The sequence below is a fragment of the Gouania willdenowi genome, chromosome 16 (assembly GCF_900634775.1).
Source record: "Gouania willdenowi chromosome 16, fGouWil2.1, whole genome shotgun sequence".
Classification (NCBI taxonomy): domain Eukaryota; kingdom Metazoa; phylum Chordata; class Actinopteri; order Blenniiformes; family Gobiesocidae; genus Gouania; species Gouania willdenowi.
In genome coordinates, this window is record NC_041059.1 from 18,234,041 (window position 1) to 18,251,655 (window position 17,615).

The following is a 17,615-nucleotide window of genomic DNA, read 5'->3' on the forward strand; positions in this document are numbered from 1 at the left end:
AAAATGCATTAAAATGAGCTAAACCATGGCAAGAAAAAGTGATGGAAATAGGTTAAAATATGGCAAGTTTGGTGTAGTTGCAGAAAAAGGATAAAAAATTATCAAAAAAGGCTCAAATTGCTCTTAAATTTTCTTAGTTTCTGAGCGGTATCTTCCGACCCCCTCCTCAGTGTCACAGAACCCCTGGATAAAGAATTTCTCAATGTCATTTATAACAAATAAGGTCCCCCATAAGCATCTTTTGCATAGCGCCCCACAAGGATAGAAACAGCTCTGCTCCCAGATCTTAGAAATATATATTATTGTTATTTTAATGGAAGGTTTTCAAGTCGTCGCGTCTTTAATTAAACAGTGTGTTTTGTTGTGTTAACCAACCTGCTGTCAGACACATTCTGCCTGTGAGAGGCTCATCGAAGCCACCTAGTGGTTATATCTAAAACAACACGCCACCTTTTCTTTACAGTGGTCAACAACAAGACCATTGTAAACACGAGTAACACATTCAGTCCACTTCGTTTGTGTTCGTGTTGTACATTGACTGAAGCGTACGTTTCAGTGTAATATTAAAAGTGCTGTTCATAAAAAAAAAAAAAAACAACCCAAAAACAAACATTTGAACAGTTCATTTCAGTCATACCTGTACGTTATTTGCACATCAAGAGAAAAGTATATAAAATGTATTGTTATAAATCCACTTAAAGGAATCCTTTGTGTGCACATGGCTCTCTGAGCAAAGTCTCTGTCCTGTGAGTTTCTCGTTTGGACCCAGTAGATCAGATGGATCTGCTCACAAAGGCTCCTCATACGTGGGCTTCTGTTGGGAAGAGTTTCGAGCCTTGGGTGCTGCGTAGACTACACTGACTGGTCGAGGACCAGTGGCATGGAGAGCAGGAGTGCAGTAGCCATTGAAGAGCATTCGATGTGACGGGCAGTCGTACTGACTGTGCTTGGACGTCACAGGAAGTCCCTGTTTGCCGCCGTGAGTCATTGACGCTAACGTTGACAGGTTGGATTCAGGAGGCTGGTCACCAAACGGAGTGGCATACTCTGGTTCTGGAGGGAGTGGCTCTGCGTACTCTGGCAGGGTCCCTGGGGTGTCGTAGTGGCTACAGGTGAAGGGGGTGGTGTAGCTCACAGCTGTGGGAGGCCTGAACGTTGAGCCCACCTTCTGTCCGACAGCTGTAAGAGCAGGTTCTGCATAGTCTGTACAGAGAAAAACACCAGAGAAATGTAATCAAGCACCATCTTACTGGGTTCCCGCGAGTCCTTAAAAAGTCTTAAATAAATCTGGATAATTAAGGTCTTAAACTGTCTTAAATACACCGTAAATTTGCTCCAGGTATTACATTTTTTGGCGGTCGGCTTAATGCCGATGAGAAAGTACCGTGGCCCACCGTAAAACAGCTAATAGTACGTATTACTTTAATTTACAACGCTATCTTGGATGAAAGACTACGCCATTAATAGCTACTTTTTTTTTTTTAATTAATAGCTAGTTTACGGTGCGACGGCTACAGACGCTGACGTCATGCTGCGTGTCACCATTGTCGCAGTGAGTGGTTAACACGCTAAGTGGATGGAGGAGGATATGTTCAGAAGGTGGTTGGCGACGGCTGAAAACAGCAGCGAGGCAACTTGCTAACTCTGCTAAAAGACTTTTTCTTGAGGAACGATGGGGTTCAAAGCCCTCGAGTCGCACATGATTAGCACCAGCGGTACGTGGTAGCAGCTAGCCTTAGCGGGACCAGGCTAATCCCTGCTTTATTGACATCACCGCTGACCGATGCTACAACTTCAACTGCTAGCTCTCAGTTGGCTATGACAAGCTTTATTTCACCCAGAGGTACTCTGGGTTCTCCATACGGCGACATACTTGGCTTCTTTGCAGCCATGTTCCCCGATTCGCAGCTCGCAAAATCATTCACCTGTGGTGAAAATAAATCTGCACATATGTCGCCAAATATGGCATCACTTCATTTGTCAAGAAGGAGCTACATCAGTGAGAAGCCATATGTTGTCATATTTGATGAGAGTATGAATCAAACGACGATCAGCAAACAGATGGACCTCTAAGTTAGTTTCTGGACTAATGATGAGGAGACGGGCACACGCCATGTCATCTCCCGCTACTATTGGTCAGAGTTCATGAGTCACTCCAGAGCCGAGGACATGCTGATTCATTTCAATCTAAGTACCGTAGTGTTTTTAAAACGCCATATTATTATTCATACTAAGTGTAGTGTAAAATTGAGTAATGTTAGTAATAGAGTTGTCACGATTCCGAAAATGAGTAACCACGATACTATACCAGACAAAGTATCACGGTTCCGGGTAATATCGCGATACTGAAGCCTTTTTTAAATTATTATTTTTATGAACTGCAATGTATTTGTACAAGTTAGAAATACTTATTAATTACTTATAGTGTTGTTTGGTACACGATAGGAGTACATGAACAAAAGCATATAAGCAATAAAAAACTAATAAAAGAAGTTAGAATTTATATGGTTGAAAGTAAAAAATAAATAAATTCTTCAGTTTCCTTTGCACATCAGTGTATGTTTAACTAATATAAATAATCAACTAAGGATAACAAATCCACTGTCTTAAAAAAAAAAAAGCTTATTCTTCACCAACATATTAAACCATAGAGGATAAAATACAATAAACACTAATGAGGCTCAGCTCAGGTCGCTTTAAACAATTGATATTTAAAACTGTATTATGGAAGCCAATAGTTCTGTTTCACTGCAAACATCTCTCTGAGGTCGAGTTATTTCCTCATATCTCCAGCGCATCTAACTCGGTCACGCTGGTGGTGATGATCAAGGAAAAATATTTTAACTATGACTCAGTCACACTGCAATAATCTGATAATGATCTGATCAAATCAAGCTGTTACATTGTTTATCAGTGAAGACGTTTCAAATTAAAAGTGAACTTTATCATTTTCACGGATTTCAATTACATTTATAAACGTTGGGAAAACTCCATGTTCCGTGATTTCTAGACAGCCCAAAAAAATGTCATCACCGCCTCCTTTCCTTCAGCCCGCCTTCATTCACACATATGCGCTTTTGGTCTCCTTACACGCGGTGGGCGTGTCAGCAGCCTGGACCGGAGAATACGCATAGGAGAGAAGTGCGTTACTGCAGGCGCGCAAAAAAAGCGCTTAAGTCCAGACGGCAGAATAGTCCCTTATATGAATAAAAGCTAGTAAAATTGTAATTGGACTTTAGTAATTGAGAACGTAATTGAATTTCAGGGGAAAAATAATAATAATGTATTTTGTGAAAATGCTGATTATTATAATCATAACTGAATTGTAATTGAACGGTTCTACTTTAGGAAGTATTCCTACCACTCTTCCAATTGTTTAATGTAAAAGGCATTACTGCATTTTTACATATGATCATAATATGAATGAGGAGAGGGGATGGGGAGGCAGAGATGGGACTGGTGGGGGTGGGGGGTTAGCTTATCAAGCTCCAATTAAAGGGTCTCTTTGAGAGAGGCTTCATGGACCAAAGAAAGGAATGTTTATTCTGCGTCTGGGTGATGGGCGGAGCCAGGGCAAAGAATGGAGGCCCGCAGAGAGGCCTGTTTAACTGTCATGTCAGGCTGAGCTGTTCAAACCCACCACTGAGGCCAAATAGAGTGAACGTGGAAAAATGAAGGATGGAGAGAGCAAACAAAAAAACTAGCCACACACATGCCCACTGATTATACTGGTAAAAACAGGTGCCGCTGTAAACGACATTCAAATAGATTGAGAGAAACTACAAACCCTCACCATTAAGAGGAGGACTGGGCAGTGCGTCCAGTACATTTCGTTCCAGTGGGTACGAGATGAGCTCCGAGTGTGGGCAGGGAAAACTCTTTGCTTTAAAACTCTGACAACCTGGTTGATACGAAACCACAGCATCATTATCAGAGCTTTGGAACCACAGCTTGTTAGATGTAAAATAAACCAACACCAGACTTACTTGTGGGTAATGAGTACTTCATTTGAGCTTTCTTTTTCCTATGTACAAACACAGAAAGGGTTTTAAATAAAAACATGGTGGCAATTCATAACAAAGTGTCATTTTCAAACCTAATGTGTCAAAAAGTAAATGATGTAAATCTATAGGTATTCCCACTCCTAATGGAATATGTCAACAAGTCGAGACATTTTCCTTTTTTTTTAGTTTAAATATTTTAGTTTGGTGCATTTTTTGTGGTAATTTCTCTTTATATCTTTGTAAAAAAATAAAATAAATAAATAAACTAAATCAGAAACAATGAGGCTAACGTGACTGTTTATACACCTACATTTGGGCCTTTTTTGCTTTGATATAAACTTCTCCATCTTCTGAGGCATTTAATATGTCACTTCAGTTAACTTTTATACAATGTTGGTGACACTATGCATGTGGAAGTTGTTTTATCAGTTTTATAATCGATTGTACAAGTCAAAACTTTAGGCCAAAACAAAACACAATCTAATGGACTTTACCTTCGTCTCCACCAGACTCCAGCCAACAAGCAGCTGCCACACATAATCAGGCCCAAGACCACGCCCACTGCCACTATCACTGGCTGACTGGAACCTTTTACAGTGTCAGACGCAGGTGTGAACAAGGAAAGCAGTGTGCAATAAACAGTTATCAAAGCATATAATGATACATACTTAAATGTGTTTCCACAAACACGGGGCCTTCTGTAGGAGTGGGAGACGGACTTGGACGTGGTGTATCTGAGTTGACTCTATTGGACGAAGAGTCTTTAAAGAAAACAACAAAAAAAAAAACAACAGGTTATAAAAACCCAGCATGGGCCACATTTGTTAGTTTGTTGAGTGCTTTTTAGGCTGTTGCGTATGCCCAAAACGGGACCTGAAATATGCGCACAACACTTTCCATACAGAGTTTGTGATTTATAAAAATATGTCAAACTGATTAAACTATTTTAACACTGTGTACAACGTAAAGCCACAGTTTGCCCACATTCACACACTGCACGCTTTTTGGCTCCTTATGCGCGGTGGGCGTGTCAGCAGCCTGGACCAGAGAATACGTGTAGGAGAGAAGCGCATAACTGCAGGTGCGCAAAAAAGCGCTCAAGTCCAGACGGGAGAATAGACCCCTAAATGAGGCACCTAGACTTGCTTTTTACATTTTACCCGTTACCCCAGGTTTAGTTGGTTCACTTCAACATTTTTCTGGTTACGTTACAGAAAATGTATGAAACAATCCTGGAATTGAAGCTGATGCTAACTTCCAGATGGCCTTGATCTTGGTGAGATCTTTGCAGCAGAACATCCTAGAACTTGAACTTCAGCTGAAACTCTTCCATGCCAGCGTAGTGGCTGCACTCGAACAAAACGAGCCACCACCGGGGGGATCAGACTATTGAGGACTCTGAGGTGACCATCCGTGCAGGCTGGAAACACCTACGAGCACAAACACCAAGCAAATCAGTGTGTAACAGAGTGAAACACAAGCTCAGCCATCAGTGAGAGGTTGTGTGTCAATTCTAACCCACTTACCCTCTTTTCTTTGCTTAAACCTTTGTAAACCTTCCAGTTCTTTCCATCTTTGCTGAAAGAAAGTGTGTAGGATTCAATGTAGTTTTCATTTGATCCCATTGTTATTATTCCTGCAGAAATACAGAGCGGCTTTAGAACGATCTTCATTTAAGACCCGCAGAAACATTTACCAACAAACACATGCTCATAAATTCATTTTCAACCTGTGATTGAGCTTTTGTCACTCAGCTCCATCTCCACCCAGGGGTTCACATCGTTAGCGTCGGCAGCCCAGAGGAGGAAGGCACGGGTAAACTTCACGTTTCTTGAAGACCAAAACATTCTGTCCTCTGGACTGTCTTTATCCCAGAAAGAGGAGGCGTTAAACCCTGACACAGCCTGGACGTTTTTACATTCTGTTAAGAGATCAGAAGAAAAATATTGGATTAGGATTTTACTGCCAACTGCACTCAGCTGGTGAGCTAGTTTGTCAGAGTGGTGGGAAAAATCACATCATTAGCTATTCAAAAACCAAGGCAGAACTGTAACATTGTATTCTGTGTATGTCTTATTCATATAAAAGTCACTGTTAGTGTTTGCTCATACCATGGTGGAACAGAAACTTCTTTTCAGATAAGGATCCTCTGTCAAAGAAAAAAAGCCAGGCAAGGGTTAGCACTTGTAGATTATTTAAACTAATTATTGTTGTTAGACTAATCTGGAGGCATGTATGGGCTTTGGGATAGCTTACGTTGGGACATAACTTAGAAATGCTTCCAAGAAATATCTCTGCACACACTCCCTCCATGTTTTCACTCTTACTGTCATAGTGTCTGAGCATTGGGATGATAATATTCTCTCTACATGTCACTACACTGGCTCATCCCTCACTCAGGTGTAACACTGCCCTCTTTCTGTTTCTTTCCCCCAAATAAAGTCAAACTCAGCGATTCTCAACTGGTGGGTCGGGACCCAAAATTGGGTCACGAACAGCTGGTCAAAAATAAATAAATACTTAATGTCTCTCATGCTTGACTTGTCTTTTATTCTGAAAGTTGTTCTGAAACTTGTTTTGACAGGCATGCTGTATAATACATGTTGCACAGGAAAACTATATAGATTTATGTTTAAAAAAATATTGTATATGTGTGTGGGTAGCGTGGCAAAATGTGGGTCCCAGGGTGAGACCAGTTGAGAAACGCTGTTATGCAATATGTCGTATTATTACCATTATTTTGCAAAAAATGAAAATAAAACAAGCATAGTTGTCATGAAAAGATTTTACTACATGTAGTGTTGACCAGTGACATTCAGACATGAAGGAGGCAAAAAACAATAACTAAAAAACTAAACTAAAAAACTATAAACCTACGTTTTAGACAGGATTCCATTGGCGTAGGTGGATTCATAACGTGTGAGACTTCTCCCACGACTGACGGTCACACGACCGCCAACACGGTCAGACGTAGCTCCAGCATGCACTGCAGACTTGCACAGGATGGAGGTCTATGGTGGACATCAAATGAGGAGCAATGTTAGATTCAGTGTATTCTAACAGGTGTGCTATGAAGCTGGGATGTAAACATGTCATGCTCACGTCTCTGTAACCCTCCTCAGAGTTCCCCCAAATGTCCCCGGCCACATTGGTACATCCAGCAGGGCAGTACACGCTGAGGAGCAGCAGAGCAACATGTGAGAAACTCAGGGCAGCACCAAGTGAAGCACTCAAAGGTAGCAGACGCAGAGATCAAACACTTACCTAAATTGCTCCGAGCTAAAATGAGATCCTCGCTGTAAACATGAAATAAGATCTGAAAAGACAAAACACATCTTTGTATCAACACTCGTTTAAAACCGTGTGCACACGTCCTTCGACTTATGTAACATCTTCTACCTTTCACTCCAACGCTCAAACACTGACTCTCTGTGTGTAACAGCCAAGCATTCTCCATGTGTGCTGTACAGTATTAGACAGCCAGTGGTCATCACTGCTGATGTGACTAAGCCCTTTGTTGCTGAGACTCTGTCTGCTGTACTGGTGAACTGTGTCAGTCTGATGTTAACAGACAGTGGTTTGTGTGTCTCAACAAGGGCTTAGGACATGAGGTGATTTCATAAACAACTTGGTCAAAAACAGGAAGCTATGATACATACTGTACAGATGACCTCACGCAGAGAGGAGGAGGCCGTCCAAATATGGTGTAGCATTCACTGTAAACACGTCTACAATTTATAAAACACCCAACGTTATCAGATTTTGTGCCAGAACAGTTAAAAGTTCCCCATTTCTTGGATCAAGGCACTTTTTTAACAATAGACCAGGGATGGGCAACACTATCACAGCGGGGGCCACAAAAATGTGATTGTATCTGATCCGAGGGCCACATGATCAATATTCATGTCATCATTAGAATAATGATTTATCTGAGCATTTGATCTTTGTCTGTGGTTATTTTGTGTGGTGGTGTATTTTTCTGTCATTTCCTGCATTTATGTTGTCCATTTGTGCGTTTTTGGTGTCACTTTCTGTATTTTGGTTGTTTTCTGTATTTTTCATGTCATTTTGTGTAATTTTGTTGACAATTTGTGTGTCTTTGGAGGTATTCTGTAACGTGGTGTTGTTTTTTGTGTTTTCGTAGTCATTTTGTTTAAGTGGTTGTTGTGTCTATTTTTGTTGTCATTTTTATGGTTGGAATTTTTATGGGTACTTTGTGCATATTGCTGTGGATTTGTATATTTTGGGAGTTATTTTGTGTATTATGTTGGGCTTGATATTCCTTCCAACTTCTTGAAATACAATTTTTGGGGAGCGCACAAAATTAGACCGAAGGCCACATGTCGCCAGTTGCCTATGTCTGTGATAGACCATCTGTAGGTGTTACCAACAAAACTCTGTTCCATTAAATTTAGGAGGGGATCCGGATCAATTTAATGATCCTGGATGTATATGTCATCATTAGCGAAATTCATATCTCACTTCGTAATCCACAGTTTATTTCAGATCGGATCCATACATTTGGACCTACTGTACTGTTATCAATGGCAATAAAAATGTCTTCTTTAAAGTATGAATGATCATGGTACAATGATCAGGATCACTGATCTAGGTAACTGCCAATATATGGCAGAGAGATTTGGCTCTAGGTGGAGGTTTGGCTCTTGTTTCATTACTATTTTATAATGTTAAGTAACTATTGTGAGCATTTCTGACATTGTTGCATTGACTACTTATTTACCCAAATGGTGAGAATCTGGGATGGTTTTTGACAAATGTATGAATATTAGGGATAGGCCGAGTTTTTAGGGCCGATGCCGACACCGATTTCTTTTTCATCAGTCGTAGACCGATACAAACTGCCGATTTTCTTGAGCCGATATTTGGAGCCGATACTACTTTTGCTCCCTCATTTTACATCATAAAAATGACAAAATGATGATAACAAATGGTAAGAGTCTCATTTTTTTTAAAAAAAAAGGAACATTTATTGAGATTAACAAAGATGAGGTAGAACGACAACAAATAAAAAATATTTAACAAATATTAAAAACAGGTGATGCAGAACAAGAACAAGTAAAAAATATTTCTGCTTTCTGTGATTAATGCGAATCGGCGAACGCAGTAGCCCACATCGGCTGATACCAATATACACACAAAAAACGCAAAAATCGGCCGATAATTAGGGCTGCTCGATTATAGAAAAAATAATAATCACGATTATTCAAACGATTATTTGTCAACCAAAAAGTTATTTATTTTTTGTACAAAAAAAACACAAAATCTATTATTTAAACATAAATAAAATCCTTCAAACACTACAATCAAGTATGTTCACTTTTGCACAAAACAAAACACTTTTTGCACGTGATGTGTCTTTGCTCTAGGTCAGGGATGAGCAACTTTATCACAGCGGGGGCCACTGAAATGCCATTGAATCTGATCTGAGGGCCACATTATCAACATTCATGTGGGCATATAGAATAATGACTAATTAGAGCATTAAAGTAGGGGAACAGGGTTTTGTTTTTAGTCCTTTTGTGTGTTTTTCATATTTTTTTGTGTTCTTGTTGTAATTATGTGTATTTTTCTGTTAATATTTGTTGTCAATTTGTGCATTTTTGGGGTCACTTTCTGTATTTTTGTTCTTTTCTGTATTTTCATTTTTTTTTTTTTGTTCATGTGTGTTTTATGAAGAAATGTTGTTTAAGTGGTTGCTGTGTTTGTCTTTGTTGTCATTTTATGTATTTTGGGAATTGTTTGTGTACGTTATACTACAATTTTGGGGGCCACACAAAATTAGACTGAGACCCACATGTAGCCCCCGGGCCGCCAGTTGCCCACGTCTGCTCTCGGTCTTCATCATCAAACCCAAAGTTTTCCCATATCAGAGAATTTGACTTGCATTTTTTGTTTACCGTGTTTTTGCTGCATTTCTCCTGCCATGTTTCAAGACCACTAGCAACAACTTTCCTCATGTTAGCCTGACTGCTAGCTTTGGCTTTGAGGGGGGCGGGGCGAAGGGGAGGAGCTTGCATGTGAGTGGATTAAACAACTCAAAGTTAGTATTACTAACGTGTGTGCCAAGCTTTATTATTTGTAGATGTCCGAAATAGTGGGTTTGTTTTATTTAGCAATTAAAAGATATTTAAAAAAAATAATCCCAATAATTTTTCTCGATTATGTTATTTTTGTAATCGTTGGGCGTAATAATCAAAATCGTAATCGAATTTTGAGCAGCTCTACCGATTGAGCAGCTCTACCGATAACATCGGCCAGCCAATGTATCGTCTATCACTAATGAATATTGAGGCTAAACTTACTTCTGTCGTTAGAAGAATCTTTATTTCTGCATCTGCTGGCTGATGTAAAATCAATTGTAAACTGGTATTGATTCTCATTATGTTGAGGCTTGAATTTTATTATGTATTTTATACCTTTCTTTGCAGTTATTCTCAATTTGAAACAATCCTAATTGATTAATGGCCAAGATGTTGCATCTATACACTACTGATTTATAGATTCTTATAACCAAGTCACCAATAAGCACTTTTGTCCAAGAACTGGTCACAAGATTTAGTCATGAAGTGCAATTTAAAATATGTACTATATAAACTGATTGCATCAGCACATATTATAACTGACTTTGGCATCAGTACAGATTGGGAGAATAGGACCTGGGAAGGTTTCATTAGTTAACAGATGGACTTGGTGGGAAAGTTGGTGGTTGATGAGGGAGAAATCCAATCATTCCAAGAGACAGATTGAAGCTTGAGGCCTCACTCCATTCAACCCACGAGAAAGAGCCTGACTCCTGTTTTCTTAGCAAAGCTACGAATGGAGGAGGAATGCCAAAAAGACTGTGACTCAAAGCCTCACACATACAGTACATGTGTTACATGTTTTAAAGCTCAACCAGTCAACATTATATATAAACAAACAAATGCCTAAATTATATGAACAAAATTGTTAAGAGTGGTTACTGCTGGAAAAAGTCAAAATTTCAAAGATATTTTGCAGCTTTCTATTACTTTGTTCTTAAGTAATTTCCTGAAAACATAATGCTATTCATCATTCATTTGTGTAAGTTTCTTAATCACACTATATATTGTCCAAAAACGTTTTTTCTTACGTCTTTGTCAAAATGAACAAGAAATTAGGTTTAATACCGGCTTGGACCATATATGAGAACTCGCACTTAAGTTTATCACGTAAAAAAGTTGAATTATTATTTGGTGGAAACGTGTTTACCATGAAATTCATAAATAAAAGTCACCCAAATAGTGTGCCAAACACAGTTCTCTAATTCATTGTTGGATATTGGTGCAATTGGAAACTGGTGACCAGATACCATGATAACCAGTTGAACCTGACCACCAGCATGTTGACAATCTCCTGATCCATCATACGAAGTATGTATTTCCTATTTCAGGGCATGTGTTGTGACAACTTTCTGCTCTGGGTGGTTCAAACAACATAAGTCAATAAATCATGGTTAAATTAAAACATCTGACCAATTATTAACAATTGTATATGACCACTGCACTTATAATCTTATTATCTCTGGGGCAGAACCAGCCACGGCCCAGGAGCTGCGTCTGAGGGATACTGCTGAGCAAGACTGTAGTCACTCTGTTATAATGCATCATCAAACCACAGCAAGCTTTACACTTGGTGTTGGCCAGTAATTATGCCTTACTTTGAATTATAGCTCAGTTATTAGTAACACACGTTTTTTTAAACAACCAGTGATTCATCTCACAGAACAACTATTAGAGCAGTCAGGTGATAAGTCTCGTCCTTAAGCTCAATTCAGTTTTTCTCTGACCACTGGAGCTTTACATCATCACTGCAAACATCTATCCCGATAATCATGCTATTAGAAACGCTCCTATTTTCCCACACTTGATCAAACAACCTTGCTGTATAGGTAAAGTTTGTGGCACTAACTTAAAGTCATTTAACTGGAACACATGTTCACTTAAATATTACACCAATAGTGATCAAAGTGCTGAAAGAAAGCAGACATACCTGGATGCTGATCGGTAGAATAGGAGAGTAAAAACCCTCGTCCAGAACGATGTGGGCCTGACTTGAATGTTATTGTTACTTCATTATTTTTAAGTGTCACATTCCTTTCTGTTGCATCAAGCTTCCCACAAACTGGACCTAAAACAAGCACAAATACATTAATAGGCATCGCAGACTTATTAAGCCACATGGAGAGTCGGTGTGTAAGGACAAAGAAGTGAAATAAAGCTCACGAGCAAGGTGCTGAGGAATCCCATAATAAGGCCGAGTCTCTTTGAATATTGTGCTCTTCTAACTCGGCACTCGTTTTGGTCTGCTGTCAGATTTTTGTGCCCTCAAGACATGCTTTTGATACAGCTGTACAACTGTAGTCACTTTAGTTGCGAACTTGCAAAACAAGGTTTGAACGTTGTTGAATAGACAAGAAACAATGAAAATAAGAGATCAAAGTTATTTCTTACAGTAAGTGTTTGCTGTTAATTTAGCTGTGCTGTGACTGTGTAATCAAAACTGAAGCAGGGTTCCTACAACTTCAGTCAAATTACACAAAATGACAGTAAATACACAAATAAAACAGACTAAAATAATCAAAATTACTCTAGAAACCATTAAGAAAAAAATTCATTGGAAAGGCAATTTTTGTTAAATTAACATTTTCCCATGTTGTTGAAAGTCCCGCTGCAACACGTCACTGTTTTGTAGTTGGTTCCACTGTCGTGATTTTGCAATGTTACAGTATATTATACAATCTTAAAAAAGAAATGTTACCATTTATTTTAAAATGTGAGATTAAGTACAATCATAAAATCATATTTATGTTAAAATTTAAGACTTTTGAAACATTGATTTAAGACATTTCAATGACAATTAAGGCCTTATTTTAAAATTGATGAATTTAATTCTTTTTAAAGATCTGCGCTAACCCTGTAAAGTGTAAAAGAAGGAGGATCAGAGGTCAGCGTACCCAGACTAGCTTCTCCTGCTTTGTCTGTAATCACCAGAGATCCGTTACCGCAGCCTGGACTCTTCTCAACATCAAAATCTCCAAACAGTAAACGCAACGTCCTTCCCTCAGGCACCTGAAGTCTCCACCTGCACCAGGTGTTACTGGGGTACGTGCCGGGGTAGTTCTGTGAGGCCAAAGTACCAGAATCTGTTCCAAGTACTGTATGTCCACAGCCGGTACCTGTAAAAAGACAAGCATAACACAGGCTGTGAGGAAAAACCTAAAGAAACTGGCTTCTAGGGTCTGCATTTATCATTTATCTATCCTACCATCTACCCTTCTCTCCAATAATCACAGGAGTTGAAGCCCAAAAATGAAAGGTATTCCTGAGACACACTTTGCCAGTTTCTCATAAAATCACTCTATACCAGGGACCAAATACGGAGCAGCTTGACCTCAAGTGGGCCACAGAGTTTATGTGGGAAAATTAATAATTTCAACATTATTGTGCCCTCGTTTACACTTCTACGTACACATAAAATACTAAATATGTAGGAAACCGACAATATTCCAAGCAATAAGTGACAGATATCAGTCCCAACAGGATCTTCACTTTAAGTTTTCTAGACTTTGTGACCAATTTCTATTAAATAGGGGAAATATGTAATAATTTGAAAAAAATGTAAGGATTTTGTAAGAATTTTGAGGTTTTTTTCAACAGTTTAACATTAAAAATGACCCCAATCATGCAATATAAGCACCTACAAATAATGTTGAGTTTCATGTACACAATGATTCATGTTTCCTCTGTCATTTTTACTTTCTCCTGCGGGCTGAATTGGATACTCCAAAGGGCCGGATTTGGCCCCTGAGCCATGAGTTTGACACGTGCTCTATACTGTATTTATGTTTGTTATTATTATGACAGTCTACCAAAGAAACAGTCCTGGCTCTTTGTTATTTGTTTCAGTCACTTTGTTGATCACTTATTCAGTTACACAATGACTTGTGCAGTTCCTAAAACATTCAAAACCAAACAAATAACAGTAAACACTTCTAATTGAGCGAGGTTATATCTTTAATATTTGTTTAAGAAAATAAATCTGACTTCTGTAAGTGATGGCTCATATATCAACTCAATATAAAAAGGATAAGCAGACATTGATTCACTTGAACAAATATTTTGATTATTGGACCATTGGTGAGAAAGTGTTTGATGATGACTGATGAGTAAGTGTTCTGATCAAACATGTTGAGCAGACCAGGGCATGTATACAAGTATGTGATTTCACAACACAACTTAGTTCATTAACTATCACTGACAAGGGAGAGAAACGTAAAAACATTGAAAAATACAATCAGGTACTGTACATATTTGCTAAATTATATCATCTATGAATCTTACTAAGACAATTTAACCCTTTAACACCTGTAATATTAACATTTCCGTCTGTTTTTTTTCTTGCTTATTTTGTCTATAAATTGGTCAGTAAATGTTGTATAAGGACACTTAAGACTTCCAATAATTGGCAGGGTTTATTTATTTTTTTTGTAACCATTTATTACATGTTATATCAATGTAATATCATTTTAGAATAATGAAAAACACAAAAACAAAATAAGTTTTTTATTTTATTTAATTTTTAATTAATTTTTCCAATAGAGCAAGTTTTACCCAAGTTACGGTCATTTTAATGCGCACATACCTGGATGTGTTGATGTTTAAGGGTTAAATTCCATTCTAATGAAGTAAATCAAGAAAAGCCAAAAAAAATAGATTTTAAATGTTTTTTTTTTTTTCTTTTTCTTTTTTTTAGTGGTAATTTATTACTTCCGTTGACCTGTGGTTGTTGTGACTAACACATGAACAGGAACACAAATATTTAGATCACTCAACATCATCGCCAACCACAGAAATCGAGTGAGTCAATTCCCACAGCGGCCAATCAAAGATAGGAGCTTGCTAAAAAAAAAAAAAGTTTGGTCCTAGAATGGTCAAAAGAAACCTGATGATGTCACAAGGGTTAATCTAAATCTAAACACTCTTCCTAAGCTGCTCGACCATATAAGGCTCCAGGACATTTGTTAAAGAGAAACCACAACATGACCTTCCGCTCACATGTTGCCACACATCCGACATCTACTTCCCGACACCCAGCAGCCCCTCATACCATAAAACTCAACATGTTTTCCCCTCTTTGAATCCCAGACGTATTAACTGGAAATGCCAAAGTGATATTACTGTAACCAAGGCCAAGAGACTGTGATCTGTCACTTTCCGGTGCGATATCTTTGATGCAGCTATGCTAAAAAAGTGTTTTTTTAAAAGTCATGGGTGGCCGATAATTGTCCCTTTGCTCACTGAACTACAGTCAGTCTCCAGGCTGGTCTGGTTCTTGGTTATGCTCAGCTTGTCCCGACCAGTTTGGAGTTAAACAGTGTGAGCTTGAGAGAGGCGTCATCAAACTGGGGGGTGGAACTGCAGACGAGTCGATCAGGAGCACGCCAACAACATCGGTATCCACTCGCAACTTCACTGGCAGGTCCTTACAGGTCCTCGCTAGCAGACAGGATGTTCACCTATGCTGCCTGTCACTACATTGCTTCACCCAGTGTTGTGTGTCTATCACAAATAGATTATATTTCCCATACAAAGGCCACACATGTACTAAAAAGAAAAGAAGAATTGGAGTAAATGTGGACTTTTGGGACTCAATCATCATCCAATTACTTTAAAGATTTGATCCACTGAAACTGACAAAAACAACATAGATTTGTTGAAATCATAGTTTACAGCCTAACTGCTTGTTTGTGTGTGTGTGTGTGTGTGTGTGTGTGTGTGTGTGTGTGTAGTTCTCTCTCTCTCTCTCTCTCTCTCTGTGTATAAGTAGACATTCCCTGTGATTCATGCAGGGCTTGACCATTGTTTTGAAATAGAAGGCATGGGAAAGGTAGGCTGATAGTTAGGATCAGAAGGTAAACAGAGTGTATCTGAAGAATGTTACCAGCCTGACATCACACATGGAAGACCTTTGCACCTAATCACAAATACATTTATTTACAGTGTTCATGTACATTTATAATGTGTAACTACTAATATATAAATAGATGTTTTATGGGTTATGTTGGGAAAATATGTAGGAGTAAAAAAACAAACTGAAAAAAACGAAGAAAAAAAAATACAGTAGTAAAAGCTGAAAAGTTGTGTAACGGGGTTTAAAGTATTTAAGTAATTATTTATTTGGGAAAACTCTAAAATAAATAAATTTTAAAAAAAAAAGGTTAAATTAGATATAATTTACCGTAGTTAAAGCAAAGGTTGCAATATGTGTTAGACTGTTTCTATTTAATTTTAACAGAACACACTCTAAAACACTAAAACAATGTATTTACCTGAAAAGAAACACAATTGAAATAGTTGTTGAGACCTTTGAGAGCCAGTGTCACGTCACGTATCCTTATCAACAGACCGGAGGTCAGTGCTTACCTTCCTGTCCGTGGACACCGACACTACAGACGCCCAGAATGATCCAAAAACCAGCCACGAAAAACTTTACAGCTTCCCTGGTGTTGTGGCCCTTTGCCTGCATGGTTCCCAGTGTTTCCAGTGGACCGTAATGTTCATACTGCTGAGCGCGACGGCTCGACGCTACGGCTTCAATAAAGGAAAGAAAAAGTTGAAGCATAAAGTAGTGGATGTTTCCTATTGGTTACGAGTCACAAACTAGCGTTCCCATTGGTCCGTTGGAGTGTCAATCAAACGTGGCCCGGCATTCCTTTCTTAAAGCAGGGTGGGCTGAGGCCAAACTGATTGTTTACCCTCCAAACCTTCATCTACAATATATATAGTAATGTAAAAACTCGGTCACTGTTTCATAGCCCACATATTTAGAACATTTAGCTCACGAAAAATAAATCTAAATGTTAAATTTTAAATCGTTCGTGAAGTGTAAAGCTTTTTTTTTTTACTTTGTCTGCACATGCTATCAGAGGTCAACACTACTTGAAGTGCAATGTTTTTACAACAGCAATGCATGTTTTGTTAATGCAATTAAATACATGAATTTCTTTTATTGCATTATTGTGACCATCACCAGCCCTCCCTAAGGAAGGGTAAGAAAATCTGTATTAAAGGAAGAATATAAAAACAGAGGGCAGTGCTACACCTAGGTGAGGGGTAAGGGAACAGGAAAGAGGGAGTCAGGGTAGGAAAATGGAAGGGGTGGATAAGAGTCGACTGTTTGAAGGTGAGACTACAATTTGATGTTATAGTTGTGCGTAGTGTGCTTATTGTGTTGTGTTATCAGTTAGGCTTAAGATAAATGTTTAGAAATTAGACAAAGTGAGCAGGACAGCGCTTGTCGATCACGAGGCCCCGCCCACACTACACACACCCCTCCCCCCAAGTTCTGACATAGAGTTGACACAGCATTTCGGTACTCTCAGGGAATCTACGTGCGTTAAACTGTCTGAGGGAAGTTGTCCGCACATTTCTTCGGCGGATGTGCAGCCCGTACATCAGTCATTACCGCTCTTTCCAGTTTGCCGCAGTTTGGAGGAATACCACAATGTGTCGCTCTTCCCCTCTCCTCACTCACTGAGCCACAGTCGGTGGTGTGGGCGTGGCCTCGTGA

General features: G+C 38.9%; 1 protein-coding gene across 1 annotated transcript; it reads right to left on the reverse strand.

Annotated features, from left to right (window-relative positions):
• Positions 1 to 286: 286 nt before the first annotated feature.
• Positions 287 to 16,652, reverse strand: LOC114477674 (discoidin, CUB and LCCL domain-containing protein 1). The gene is made up of 15 exons (XM_028470147.1): positions 16,469 to 16,652; positions 13,000 to 13,221; positions 12,036 to 12,173; positions 7,269 to 7,320; positions 7,107 to 7,179; positions 6,882 to 7,015; positions 6,116 to 6,153; positions 5,734 to 5,925; positions 5,531 to 5,640; positions 5,260 to 5,434; positions 4,673 to 4,765; positions 4,499 to 4,592; positions 3,987 to 4,024; positions 3,794 to 3,901; positions 287 to 1,203 (listed from the first exon to the last, which is right to left on the reverse strand). The coding sequence occupies exons 1-15, from the start codon at positions 16,569 to 16,571 to the stop codon at positions 788 to 790; spliced, it is 1,986 nt and encodes a 661-aa protein (XP_028325948.1). The 5' UTR covers positions 16,572 to 16,652; the 3' UTR covers positions 287 to 787.
• Between the last annotated feature and the right edge of the window lie 963 nt (positions 16,653 to 17,615).